Here is a 15048-nt window from a genome sequence, read left to right on the forward strand (position 1 = left end):
CTTCAGGCTTCCCGCGAATCAAATGTTCGCAGGAAGCAGGGGAGGGGGCGGAGTTGGGGCGGGGCTGGGGCGGGGCTGGGGGCGGGGCCCCGTGGAGTGTCCTCTTTTTGGACACTCAAAATATGGTAACCCTATGTTTTCTTACATTTGGATGGTGTGGAAACTGAGGCACAGAGAAGGGCAGTGTCAGCGTTCCAGAGCCAGGGATAGAACCCTGGAATCCTCACTCCCAGCCCCAGCCCCACCCCCCTGCTCTAAACCACAAGACTCCAACCCCCTCCCAGAGCTGTATGTAAAACCCAGGAGACTCCCTGTCAGGGACAGAACCCAGGAATCCTGACTCCAGGTCTAAAATTTGCATCATGCAGCCACCTCTGGGGTGGGTGATAGCAGCTGATTAACATTCTGACTCCTCTCCCATTTCCTTCTCTGGCCCTTCCCCCGCCCTGTTGGCTCCTCCCCTCTCGGCAGGTCCAAAGACATGGGCAGCTCTGGGGCACTGTAACGGCACCAGGCAGTCCCCGATCAACATCGTCACCCCTGCGGCTGTCCACAATCCCCACCTGGGGGCTGTGTCCCTCGTTGGCTATGGGGATGCCAAGAAGCTTATCTCCATGGAAAACACGGGGAAGACAGGTAGGTACAGGCTGCCCCCTAAAGCGAGCACCCAGCGCTGCCATGCTGGATGCCGGGGTCCCAGAGCCAGAACTAGGCATTTTAGCATCTGTGTTGAGCAAACATATTTGCGCCCCCCAGAGGCATCACATGGGGGGACAGGCAGGGGGCCTGTGGCCCTCCGCCCCCCCTCCCCCAGATTTTGCCTTCCATTTAGCACAGAAGGGAAGAGGAGCTGTGCCCCGACCCTGCCTGGGAAGCACCTGGCCGTGCAGAGGTGGCCTGGCTCGGTGCACAGGGCAGGGGGGGGCCACCTGGCAGCCAGCCAACATCCCGGCTCTCACAGCTCAGAGAGCCAGGGGCCCACCAGCTTCTGATCCGCCGGCTCCTGGCAGGAGGTGACAGTTTTCAAACACTGGGGCACACCTGGGTGGTGGCCCTGCTCACCCCGCCCATGTTACAGCCCTGCTGGGTCCCATTCCCCACCCTAGTCTCTCCCCCACCAGGCAGTCCCCAATCAACATCGTCACCCCTGATACTGTCCACAATCCCAACCTGGGGACTGTGTCCCTCGCTGGCTATGGGGATGCCAAGAAGCTTATCTCCATGGAAAACACGGGGAAGACAGGTAGTACAGACTGTCCCCTAAAGTGAGCACCCTGAACTGCCATGCCGGATGCCTGGGTCCCATTCCCTGTGTTGGTCTCTCCCCCCCCACCCACAGTGTACGTGCATTTAGCGGATGGGCTTCATCTCTGCGCTCAGGGGCTCCCAGCTATCTACACAGCCAAATCCTTCCACCTCCACTGGGGTCAGGGGTCAGACAAGACTGGCTCGGAGCATTTCATCAATGACAAACAGTTCTCCATGGAGGTGAGAGAGGCAGGGGGCGCAGCGCTGGCCCCAATGCCCCTATGCAGAGTTAGGGGGTGCTGTGCGGTCTGGAGCAGGCTGGGGGGGCTCAGCAGGAGGCACCGGGCTGTAGGGAGCAGGCGGGGGGCTCAGCAGGGGGCGCTGTGCTGCAGGGGGTGGGCAGGGGCTCAGCTGGGGGCGCTGTGCTGCAGGGGGTGGGCAGGGGCTCAGCTGGGGGCACTGTGCTGCAGCAGGAGGGCGGATGATCAGTAGGGGGCGCTGTGCTCGAAGGGGTGGACGGGGGATCAGCATAGGGCACTGTGCTGCAGGGAGCAGGCAGGGATCCATAGGGAGGGCTTTCCAATTTTCCTCTCTCTCCCCCTTTAGCTCCACATTGTTCATACCAAGAACAACCTGAACAAGACTGATGCACTCAAGGATCCCGAGGGAATCGCTGTGCTGGCCTTCTTCCTCCAGGTGAGGCAGTGCGGTGTGATGAGCCCGGACTCCTGGGTTCTATGCCCAGCTCGGGACAGGGAGCAGGGTCTAGTAAGTTAGAACAGCGGGGGCTCGGCTACAGGACTCCTGGGTTCTCTGGTGGGAAGTGGTATCTAATGATTCGAGGAGGGACTGGAGTCTTACTCTGAGTCACTCTGACTCCCAGCCTCCCCATGCCTCAGTTTTCCTATTTGTTGTACTGATGTGATCTTGTCCCTCAGGCAACAGCCCACGCACGCCCCTCCCGCTCCTGGGAGTCCTTCACCCGGCACTTGAAGGACGTGGCTCTGAAGGGTGAGTATCCCCTGAACTGGGGTGCGGGAGAGTTGATTATGGCTGGCCTAGCTCTGTGCCACCAGGGGGTGAGAGAGAGAAATGGATTAGAGGAGGGGAGTCGGGGCGAGGAGCCCAGGCTACTGGGTTCTGTCCCTAAAGCTGGGAGGAGAGTGGGATCTAGTGGGTTAGAGCTGGGGGGTTGGGAGCCAGGACTCCTGGGTTCTATCCCCAACTCTAGGAGGGGCTGAGCTGGGCCCTCACTCTCCCTCTGCCCCTCCAGGGAAGGATACAGATCTGGACGGCTCCTTCTCCCTGCAGGAGCTCCTGGGCTCGGTGGATCTAGCCCGCTATTACCGCTACCCCGGCTCCCTCACCACCCCCAACTGTGACGAAGTCGTGGTCTGGACGGTCTTCCCCGACCCCATCCTGGTGCCTCTTGACGTGGTGAGTGTGGGGGTGGGGGAAAGGGAGGGAGTCAGGACTCCTGGGTTCTATCCCCAGCTTTAGGAGGGGAGTGGGGTCGTGTCGTGTCTAGTAGGTTACAGAAGGGGGGCTGGGAGTCAGGACTCCTGGGTCCTTTTTCCAGGTCACCTCCCCTCTGCTGTTCAAACAACCACTCTCTCTGCTTCAAAGTGAACCCCATCAGAACCTTCTCAGTTCTCTCCATTGATGGAGTGTCCTCCTCTCCACTCAGTAGAGCACCCCAAGTTTGCCTCCCCCCTCAATTTGCCCCTCCCCCACTAATCTGTCTCCCTCCCCGCAGGTGGTTGCGTTCCCCTCCATCCTCCACTCCACAGACTCAGATGCTGGGCCCCGGTTGCAGAACAACTACCGGCCTCTGCAGAGCCTTGGGAATCGCCAAGTGGAGGCCTCGGCAGCCCTCCGAGTCGCCCCCAGCTCCTCTTCCACCCTGCGGCCTGCAGCCTTGATCCCTCTGCTCATCAGTACTGCAGCAATCGCCTGGCACCTATAGGGGGACAAAGCCAGACACCTGGAGGCTGGACCTAGGCAGGGGGGGTGCTGGGAGCCAGGACGCCTGGGTTCCATTCCTGGTTCAGCCACAGACTCCCTATGTGACCGTCATCAAGCACCATCCCGCTCTTGGCCTCAGTTTCCCCATCTATAAAATAGGGATAGGTTTTGCTCCACAGTCCTGGAGACAGCATTGATCACAGTCCTCTTTGAGAACTGTGATCTCTTCAGCTAATGTAACTCAGGAAGAATGGGTCGCAAGCCCCCCACCACCAGGAGTTTGGACTGAGTGGGCAGAGGGGGTGTGATGTTGCACTCCATATGCTGTATAAAAGTATGCTTATGAATGTAAATATGATGTAACTGGAATATGCTTTATGCAAAAGGTCTTTTGTAAGGTATCATTACAAAGCTTATAATCTACTGCCTGTTCATCCTCTTTGTATGCATGTATCATTCTTGTATCTGGAGCTAGAAATATGAAGTATAACTCTGAGGTCCTATTGTAATTATGCAAAGTGTAGGCCATTAATGGTGGTTTAGAATCTTGATGGCTCCCATTGCCTAGGACAATTGGTTGTAGATGTTTTCTTTACAACTTCTTTGCAAGCCTTCCTGTGTACGTATGGGCCAGCCCCGGGTAATAAAGTATGAGGTCTTACAGGACATGTGAGCATGTCACATGATACTGGAATCCATCTTAAATCTGGTAGTTTTCCATTTAGAAGGAGGGGTGGTGACCCAGTGAGACAAAAGATTCCCACCTTGTGCCAAAGCTCTAAAAGGGGATGGAACAGGACAAAGAAGGCCAGTTATGAGAACAGCCCTGCTTACAAGCTAAGGCAGCCAGTCATGAGAAAGCGCCTGTTTTCCACCTAAGATGTCTGGTGGAACTAACAAGGACTGTACCAGGGGAAAGGATTGGGCCCAGACTAGAAAGGAGTCTAGTCTGTGAAAGAAGCTTATTGGAACATCTCTGAGGGTGAAATATTACCTCTAATCGGTTTCTTAATGTATTAGGCTTAGACTTGCGTGTTTTTGCTTTATTTTGCTTGAGGACTTACTTTGTTCTGCCTGTTTTGACTTGAAACCACTTAAATCCTACTTTTTATACTTAATAAAATCACTTTTGTTTATCAATGAACCCAGAGTAAGTGATTAATACCTTGGGGAGCAAACAGCTGTGTATATCTCTCTATCAGTGTTATAGAGAGTGGACAATTTATGAGTTTATCCTGTATAAACTTTATACCAGGGGTCTCAAACTCAATTTACCTTAGGGCCAGTGCCAGTCCTCAAATCCTCCCAATGGGCCAATAATGCCACTGAAGATGGTGTTCAGAAAAGAAAACATTTATATTGTATTTTTATTTCAAATTTCTTAGAAATAATCAAACTGTCATACAACTTTATACAATTCTTCGCCTGCCAGAGAGCTTTTAGTGTTTGCCAGACACCTGGCAACACTTCAGTTCTGTCAGTTTGTTGATGTTTGGCCTCAGTGACTGTCCTGTCTCCCAAGGTCTGTGAGAATGAGGGATTGTCCTTCAGGATAGGTTGTAGATCCGTGATGATGTACTCGATCCATTGTCTACGGTCAAGCTCTAAGATACAACCGCATTTGCTCCAATCCCTGAGACAGAGACAAACGCCTACAGGATCTCTATCAAGCATTCTTAAAACTACAATACCCACCTGGTGAAGTTAAGAAACAAATTGACAGAGCCAGAAGGGTACCCAGAAGCCACCTACTACAAGACAGGCCCAACAAAGAAAGTAACAGAACGCCACTAGCTGTCACCTACAGCCACCAACTAAAACCTCTCCAGCACATCATCAAGGATATACAACGTATCCTGAAGGACGATCCCTCACTCTCACAGACCTTGGGAGAGAGGCCAGTCCTCACTTACAGACAGCCCCCCAACCTGAAGCAAATACTCAGCAGCAACCACACACCAAAAAGCACTAACCCAGGAACCAAACCGTGCAACAAACCCCGGTGCCAACTCTGTCCGCATATCTATTCAAGGACACCATCATAGGAGCTAACCACATCAGCCACACCATCAGGGGCTCATTCACCTGCACATCTACCAATGTGATATATGCCATCACGTGCCAGCAATGCCCCTCTGCCATGTACATTAGTCTTTTGTGTAGAGACTGTCTGGTTTGGCCAAAGGACACAAATCTGACATCAGGAATTGCAACATTCAAAAACCAGTAGGAGAACACTTCAACCTCCCTGGTCACTCAATAACAGACTTAAAAGTGGCAATTCTTCAACAAAAAAAACTTCAAAAACAGACTCCAACATGAAACTGCAGAACTGGAATTAATTTGCAAACTGGGGACACCATCAAATTAGGCCTGAATAAAGACTGGGAGTGGATGAGTCATTACAAAAACCTAATTTTACCATACTTATTTCCCCCTACTGTTACTCACACCTTCTTGTCAACTGTTTGAAATTACCACTCATTACCACTACAGAAGTGATTTTTCCTCCCTTGGTATTCTACTATTAATTGAATTGTCTCCTTAGACTGACCCCCCCACCTGGTAAGGTAACTCCCATCTTTTCATGTACTATGTATAAATATACCTGCTACTGTATTTTCCACTGCATGCATCTGATGAAGTGGGTTCTAGGCCACGAAAACTTATGCCCAAATAAATTTGTTAAGTCTCTAAGGTTCCACAAGGTCTCTTGGTTGTTTTAGCTAATACACCTCTACCCTGATATAACGCTGTCCTCGGGAGCCAAAAAAATCTTACCGCGTTATAGGTGAAACTGTGCTATATCTAACTTGCTTTGATCCACCGGAGCGCGTAGCCCTGCCCCCCTCCCCCACCGGAGTGCTGTTTTACTGCATTATATCGGGTCGCGTTATATTGGGGTAGAGGTGTAATTAGGCTTTTGGGACCTAAACTATTACTGGTTTTGAAGCCACAGCTTAGACTTTGGGAGAAGGGTTTTTCAGAAAGTTAAGTGAATATTTTAGTGAAACTAAAAAAGTTTTACAAAAAACTGTTCAGCTCTGTGGATGTTGTTACACTGGTATAAAACTATGTTAAATACCTACTCACTGATTCATTCATATCATTGTTTCTGAAACACAGCTGCAGAATAGGTTTTCCTGATTGAGCTGAGTAATTGTTATAAAGGGATATTGGCAATCCCCCAGTACCCATGGAAAAATTAATCTGAACAGAGATTATAGGATTTGCATTTTTAAGTACATACTGCATCAGACAGCGTCTTGTCCTCTCTTCTAGTTTGCATGACTCTACCTTTCTAATCCAGAGCATTTTTTGCCAGAGGCTGCAAGGTTAGATAATGGAATAACTTCTGTGGCTTCTTTGCTCGATAACATTCTTTAAAATATATGGAGGAAATCTCCATCCTGGTCAGTCATACTTTCAGTTTGATAAATAAATAACCCAGAAAGGGAGTTACAATTTGCAGGATTTAATCTACAACAAATTACCTTTGGAGATTTTTCCCTTTAGAAACATTAGCAAGCATGGTTTTCCTTCTTGCTTCATTGGCAATTCACTTGTCGACTGATTTACTTTGAATAACTATAGTTAATATGCCTTTTGTGGTGCGAGATTGGAGCTGAATTAAAGCAAGACACAGGACAACTTCTGTTTGATTCACTACGCCAATCACTGAATTGCTATTTGTTTTGCCAGGATTAGGGGCCATCCCTGGTGTTTTGCACAACTGCAAATAACTGTGTAAATGCCACTTACGCTGAAGCTACCTTCACTTCCTAAATGAGATGCAAACACCAAAATCATCTGTGTTTAAAGAGGTGAACTTCATGCTGGTAGGTCCATTTGCATTAGCAAATTAGCAGAAACCTTTGTTTCATTTTTACCCATCTGTGACATTACTGACATAACCTGTAACCGTATAGATCATTGTTGCAACCATTGTTATATATTTGCAGCAAATATTGTACAAAGGTTGTCGTGTAAGGTGTCTATGGGAAGGTTCTGATTGGCTGATTATGATTATTGTGACAAAGTTCCTCCTCTATCTTGGTGGGTCCTGCGCTTATTGGCAGATTTTCTTGCCTCAGAGATTCACCATGTGGGTTGGGGAACAGCCCAGAGACCTTCCCCTCTGGAAGAACCCACAGTCCAGGTCAATTGGGAGGTTTGGGGGGAACCCAGGCCCACCCTCTACTCCGGGTTCCAGCCCAGGGCCCTGTGGACTGCAGCTGTCTACAGTGCCTCCTGTAACAGCTGCATGACAGCTACAACTCCCTGGGCTACTTCCCCATGGCCTCCTCCAAACACCTTCCTTATTCTCACCACAGGATCTTCCTCCTGGTGTCTGATAACACTTATGCTCCTCAGTCCTCCAGCAGCACACCCTCTCACTCTCAGCTCCTTGTGCCTCTTGCTCCCAGCTCCTCACACTCACACCACAAACTGAAGTGAGCTCCTTTTAAAACCCAGGTGCCCTGATTAGCCTGCCTTAATTGATTCTAGCAGCTTCTTCTTAATTGGCTCCAGGTGTCCTAATTAGCCTGCCGGCCTTACCTGGTTCTAGCAGGTTCCTGATTACTCTAGTGCAGCTCCTGCTCTGGTCACTCAGGGAACAGAAAACTACTCATCCAGTGACCAGTATATTTGCCCTCTACCAGACTCCAATACCCACTGGTCTGGGTCTGTCACATAATGCTATCTGTATGTGTGTATCATTTTTATGGTTGAAGTTATGAACATTGGCTATGTACTTGTATATCAATGTATTTTGATTCTAAGTAGCCTTAGGCCTTGGCTACACTGGCTGTAACTTGCTGCGCTCAGGGGTGTGAAAACACCCCCCCCCGCCCCAGCGCAGCGAGTGCAGCGCTGTAAAGTCCCAGTGTAATCAGCACCTGTGGTGCTGCATGCTCACTCGCAGCGCTGCAAGCTATTCCCCTCGGAGAGGTGGAGTACATACAGCACTGCGAGAGAGCTCTCGCAGCGCTGGCGATGCAACTACACTCGCGCTTCACAGCGCTGCCGCGGCAGCGCTCTGAATTCTCAAGTGTAGCCAAGGCCTTAGTAAAGCATTTGGTCAGCTTCTTGAGAAAGGAATTTGCAAGTTAAGTGCCCAGTCAAGAAACACTGAACTGAAAATAGACCTTGGGAGACTCCAATCCACATAAGAAGTCTTCCTGGGGACTTTCAAGATAGCATGTGGGCAATGGCTGCCACTTGTAAAGAACTGAGTCATGCATGCCCATGTGACTTGCCCATGTGACTCCAAATTCCACTTTGCTGTAATTTTCCATAGTCAGAACAAAGTGGTGTTCTTACACCTGGAAGAAACTATAAAAGGCAGCTGCCCCATCTCCATCTTGTCTTCCATCCTGCGTCTACCTCGGGAGGGACTTTGCTACAAACTGAAGCTCTGAATGACCCATTGCAGCTGTGGATGTATTCCAGAGACTTGATTTGAAGCTGCAGTTTATCCTATCACTGCTACAAGCCTGAACCAAGAACTTTGCCATTGCCAGGGCCGGCTCTAGGCACCAGCAAAGCAAGCAGTTGCTTGGGGCAGCAGATTTGCAAGGGGCGCAAGAATCCAGCATGGGAGCTGAGAACCAACAGGGGTCCCTGGGAGCTGTAGTTCCTTGGTTAGCTCCCTGCCTATAGAGCCAGCCCTGGAGCAGGGAAAGAACTACATTTCCCAGCATTCCCTTGGCCACTAGCAACAGGAAAGGGTGTGGGAAAGGAGTATGGAACTGAAATCTGCAGCTTGCTGTGAATGGTAGGAACAGAGCCAGCTCTAGGTTTTTTGCTGCCCCCCCCCACACCCCCTGCAGCCCCAGCTCTGGCCCCCACCTGCACCCCCTGCTGCCCCAGCCTGGGCTCTTCCCCAAAGAAAGAATTGGGTGAACTAAATGGACAGTGCCCCTCTCTATCTGAAGCCTAGCAAGGCAGGTAGGTGGATCCCACTAGAATTTAAAATGAAAAGTAAGGGAGGGGAGGCTCTGGACCTGGGCAGCTTTAGATACAGTACCAGGCACTTAGGAAGATTTCCACTTCTGAGCCATGGAAGCAGAAATTGACTTTTCCTGTCCAGATATAGCTAATATTCAGAAAGGGAATCTAGCACCTGCCCTCCAGATTTGAACACCTCAAAATTCAGGAGTGCTCAAGCTCAATTTGGGCAGCTGTTACTTCATTTCCCCCAAATCAAAGATACTGATCCACTGTAACTTGCTGTAGAAAAAGTAGAATAAATTGAGCAAGAAATGCTTCCTAGTGGTTATTAGGACTGGAATTGCTATTTTAGCTCTCATCTACATCTTTTCCTTTCATGAATAAACCTTTAGATTCTAAAGGATTGGCAACAGTGTGATTTGTGGGTAAGATCTGATTTGTACATTGCTCTGGGTCTGGAGCATGGTCCTTTGGGATCAGGAGAACCTTTTTTTCTTTTACTGGGGTATCGGTTTTCATAACCATTCATCAACATAATGAGTGGCACTGGTGGTGATACTGGGAAACTGGAGTGTCTAAGGGAGTTGCTATTATCACTTATGGTTAGCCAGTGGGGTAAAACCGAAGTCTTCTCTGTTTGGCTGGTTTGGTTTGCCTTGGTGTGCATAGACACCCCAGCCTTGGGCTGTAACTGCCCTGCTGTAAGCAATCTATCCTGAATTGACACACTCAGTCAGATCCCACCAAAGCCAGCATTGCTACACCATCCTTCCAGTCCCTGCAGCCCATCCTCCACCTTAGGTTCTAGATACTTTGCCAGGGATTAAAACCTCCGGTGGGGGTGTGACGTTGCACTCCATACATTTTATGGAAATATGCTTATGAGTATGAATATGATGTAACTGGAATATGCTTTAGGCAAAAGGTCTCTTCTAAGGTATCATTACAAAGCTTATAATCTACTGAGTGTGGTCATCCTATTTGTATGCATGTATGATTATTGTATTCGAAGCTAGAAATATGAAGTATAACTCTGAGGTCCTATTGTAATTATGCAAAGTGTGGGCCATTGATGGTGGTTTAGAATCTTGATGGCTCCTGTTGTCAGAAGTCACGGGTGTGGGGCTCTGCTCTGTTCAGTGTTGATAACAGTCGGTTACGTGGGTGTTTTCCCTCTGCAGATCGCTGACACAGCAGACCCTGAGAGAACCGCCAATGACCACAGACTCCGATAAGATACGAAGGCATCCGGCCAGGTTTATTGCCAAACGAAACACAGTCTCTAACTCCCCGGATCAGATGTCTACAGTTCTCCCAGTACAGATGTGCTCTCTGACAATGGACCGGCTCAGTCAGTGGCGGGACTTACCACTGCCGCTAGGCCAGACCAAGACAACTCCTCAGGGGTGCATTCTTAGACACAGGGACAAACAAGTTACGCCTCACTCCTGACGCGTAGAGGTGCAACCCCTCTATGTGTTAGGGTGCCGCCTTTCACAAATCAACTCTACCATATTACCCTCCTGCCCCTGTTTTTAGGCTAGGTCAGCCTGTTCCTGTTATCTGTGGGGAATGTGCTAGTACCGGAGTGTTCTGGTACCATCCTGGTTATGGTGACCACATAGCAACTGTGGAAAAATGGGACGGGGGTGGGGGGGGGGTAATAGGCACCTGTATAAGAAAAAGTCTCCAAAAATGGGACAGTCTCTTTAAAAACGGGACATCTGGTCACCCACATCCTGGCACGTGTTTCCATAACTAGTGCCCAGTACCTTTTAGGTAGGGTGACCAGATGTCCCGTTTTTAAAGGGACAGCCCTTTTTTGGGGACTTTTTCTTATATAGACACCTCACCCCCTGTCCCATTTTTTCACAGTTGCTATCTGGTAACCCTACTTTTAGGTAGGCAACATCAGCCTCTTCTTGCCAGATTCTGTGAGCAGGGCCTGCCTCTGGCTCCCAGTTTAACTTTGCTTTATGTTAGCAAAGTCTTGACCGTTACTTTAGTTCAGGCCTTAGGCCTCATACCAGGCCTCTGATGCAAGAGTTTATGTTTCAGGGCCTCATCTTACTACATTCCCCCACTTTTTGTCTTTTTATGGGGAGGATGTTAACCCATTGTCCCAGAAAAGCATAATGCATGGACTGAAGATAACCCAGATGACTAAAAACGGTTATGTGGTTACCTTATTTTACCATTCATACACTCATGCCCCTGCACATTTCCTCGTATGACTGATAGATTTTATTATCCAATTATTTTTAGTCCCTTATGGTGGGCCTGGGAATGTTAGGCCCGGGACCATGATTGAGGAATATAGTATTATGTTTCAGAGTAGCAGCCGTGTTAGTCTGTATCAGCAAAAACAATGAGGAGTCCTCGTATCACCTTGGAGACTAACAAATTTATTTGGGCATAAGTTTTCATGGGCTAAAACCCACTTCAGCAGATGCATGGAGTGGAAACTACAGTAGGCAGGTATAAATACACAGCACATGAAAAGATGGGAGTTGCCTTACCAAGTGGCGGGTCAGTGCTAACGAACCAATTCAATTAAGGTGGAAGTGGGCTATTCTCAACAGTCGACAAGAAGGGGTGAATACCAAGGGAGGAAAAATCACTTTTGTAGTGCTAATGAGGCCAATGCAATCAAGGTGGCCCATTTCAACTGTCAACTGTTTGAAATGGGCCACCTTAATTGAATTGGCTTGTTAGCACTGACACTCCCCCCCACACACACACAACTTGGTAAGACAACTCCCCCATCCCAACAAGGACTCCTCGTTGTTTTTGTAGTATTATGATTGAGCCTTAGAGACACTCCCAAATAATTAATATATATGAATAATATGGATATGGCGTATATATTTGTCGCGTATATAGGTATAGATGTATAGTATGTATGTGTACATATGACACTACCTTATATCCAAGCATAACCATGTTTTTCCAGGCTGGTGTTGTACTCTGGCCCTTTTACTTTGGTGCCACAGGTAGAAACACATTCTTATTAGGGCAATTGCAGTTATCACCTGTCTCATCATTAGTAATAGGCTGAGTGTTTTGAACTACTGGGATAGGCATTGTTACAGTGTGTTCCACAGGATTATGTATATGAGAAGTAAAACAGAAATTTGGAGTAGTGACACTACCACCGAGGCCTTAATAACTAAATATCTTGTAATTAGTTACTACCCAGTACTGCCCGTCCATGTTATAGGTCACCCTTACTGCTGGTTGTCACCCTCTGGTTAAGCTTCACTGAGCAGGAAACAGAAGTGGGGATTTCCAGGGTGGGGTTAAGGTGGTTCCCTAGCTTGTGGTTTTCTGTCATGTTAGATTGTGATTTCTACAGCGGACAGCTCGCTTACTCGCCAGATCAGCAGTTGGGGTCACCAATGTTGTCAGAAATCACCGGTGTGATGCTCTGCTCTGTTCAGTGTTGATAACAGTCGGTTGCGTATGTGTGTTCCCTCTGTGTGCTGCCCCAGCTCTGCAGATCGCTGACACAGCAGACCCTGAGAGACTCCCCAATGACCACAGACTCTGATAAGGTATGAAGACACCCGGCCAGGTTTATTGCCAAACGAAACACAGTCTCTAACTCCCCGGATCAGATGTCTACAGTTCTCCCAGTACAGATGTGCTCCCTGACAATGGACCGGCTCAGTCAGTGGCGGGACTTACCACTGCCGCTAGGCCAGACCAAGACAACTCCTCAGGGGTGCATTCTTAGACACAGGTACAAACAAGTTACACATCACTCCTGACGCGTAGAGGTGCAACCCCTCTATGGGTCAGGGTTCCGCCTCTCACAAAACAACTCTACCTTATTACCCTCCTGCCCCTGTCTTTAGGATAGGTCAGCCTGTTCCTGTTATCTGTGGGGAATGTGCTAGTACCGGAGTGTTCTGGTACCATCCTGGCACATGTTTCCATAACTAATGCCCCGCAGGGCCGTCCTTACCCAGACGCAAAGTACCCAGATGCATAGGGCACCAGGAAATTTGGGGCACCACACCTGCACAGCTGCATGCAGTTCCAGCCCCTGCTCCACCTCTTCCCCTAGCCCCCGCCCCTGCTCCCCACCCCTACTCACCTGAGGACTGCAGCAGGGCCGGGCCTGCACTCACCAGCAGTGGGAAGTGCAGTGACCTGGCCCTGGCCACGCCGCTGGTGAGTGCTGGGAGGCGGTTCCCCCTGCCTCCCAAGCCAGCCCCCCCCCACCCCCACCCCACAGAGGCCTGGAGCCCCACATGGTCTCCCGCAGGGGGCTGCATAGGGCCCAGGAATAGCTAGGGATGACCCTGGTGCCCAGTACCTTTTAGGTATGTGTAATTTTGCAACATCAGCCTCTTCTTGACAGATTCTGTGAGCAGGGCCTGCCTCTGGGTCACAGCTTAACTTTGCTTTATGTTAGCAAAGTCTTGACCGTTACTTTAGTTCAGGCCTTAGGCATCATACCAGGCCTCTGATGCAAGAGTTTATGTTTCAGGGCCTCATCTTACTACAGCTCCCATTGACTAGGACAATTGGTTGTGAATGGTTCTGTTTACTTGCAAACCTTTCTGGGTATGTGCAGGCCAGCCCAGGAAGAATGGAGGCTGGGGTCTCACAGGACATGTGAACATGTCACCTGATACTGGAATCCATCTTAAACCTGGTGCTTTTCCATTAAAAGGAGGGGTGGGGACCCAGAGAGACAAAAGATTCCAAAACTATATAAGAGGGTGGAACAGAACAAGGGGGGCTGCCAGTCATGAGAACAGCCCTGCTTACAAGCTAAGGCTGCCAGTCATGAGACAGCCCCTGTTTTCCACCTAAGATGTCTGTTGGAACTAACAAGGACTGTACCAGGGGAAAGGATTGGGCCCAAACTAGGAAGGAGTCTAGTCTGTGAAAGAAGCTTATTGCAACATCTCTGAGGGTGAGATTTTACCTGTAAACTGTTTCTTAACGTATTAGGCTTAGACTTGCGTGTTTTTGCTTTATTTTGCTTGGTGACTTACTTTGTTCTGTCTGTTATTACTTGAAACCACTTAAATCCTACTTTTATACTTAATAAAATCACTTTTGTTTATTAATGAGCCCAGAGTAAGTGATTAATACCTGGGGGAGCAAACAGCTGTGCATCTCTCTCTGTAGAGAGAGACAATTTATGAGTTTACCCTGTATAAGCTTTATACAGAGTAAAACGGATTTATTTGGGGTTTGGATTGAATTGGGAGCTGGGTGTCTGGGTGCTGGAGATAGGTAACCTGCTGAGATGTTTTTAGTTAAAGTCTGCAGCTTTGGGGGCATGGCCCAGACCCTGGGTCTATGTTGCAGCAGGCTAGCATGTCTGGCTTAACAAGGCAGGGTTCTGGAGTCCCAAGCTGGCAGAGAAAATGGGCTCAGAGGTAATTCCAGTACCTCAACTGACAGTCCCATCACAGGGGGCAGGACATTGCAGGCACTACCACAGTTTAAAATAAATTACAGCACCACCACCAAAATGTCGGTCAACAAAACACAATGATCCCTTCTGGATTGCAAGCACAGAAGCCTGAGCAAACAGGGCTTCCGTTGTTATGACTTCTGTGGTCAAGTTTTAGTAGAGCTGAGGTTCAGAAAGGCTTTGGCCGCTGTGCTGTCTGGGAAAACCCGGACATATGGGAACCCTATTGAAATGACCCCCGGGTCCTTCGCAGAGGACAGCCCACCAGCAGCCCCTCTCTTTTCAAGCAGGGTTCCAGCTCAAGCGGGGGTGTTGTTTGCTACCATGGCTCCGGGGGATGGCAGATCTGGCAGGCAGATGGGTGCCGAAACGTCTACATGCCCCCGTGCTCTCGCAGTGCGAAGCACCACCCAGCCCTGTCACTATGGACAGTAAACACAACA

The 15048-nt window shown here is 49.2% G+C and overlaps 1 protein-coding gene across 1 annotated transcript in view; it reads left to right on the forward strand.

Moving 5' to 3' along the window:
* Positions 1-3605, forward strand: part of LOC117876595 (carbonic anhydrase 4-like) — a 59713-nt gene extending 56108 nt beyond the window's left edge. Inside the window, exons 2-7 of the mRNA XM_034768846.1 lie at positions 472-636; positions 1340-1488; positions 1855-1944; positions 2187-2259; positions 2522-2685; positions 3005-3605. Coding sequence (XP_034624737.1) covers positions 472-636; positions 1340-1488; positions 1855-1944; positions 2187-2259; positions 2522-2685; positions 3005-3214 — 851 coding nt within the window. The 3' untranslated portion in view covers positions 3215-3605. The remainder of the gene's footprint in view (positions 1-471; positions 637-1339; positions 1489-1854; positions 1945-2186; positions 2260-2521; positions 2686-3004) is intronic.
* Positions 3606-15048: the final 11443 nt, after the last annotated feature.

This window comes from Trachemys scripta, chromosome 4 (assembly GCF_013100865.1).
Source record: "Trachemys scripta elegans isolate TJP31775 chromosome 4, CAS_Tse_1.0, whole genome shotgun sequence".
Taxonomy (NCBI): Eukaryota; Metazoa; Chordata; order Testudines; family Emydidae; genus Trachemys; species Trachemys scripta.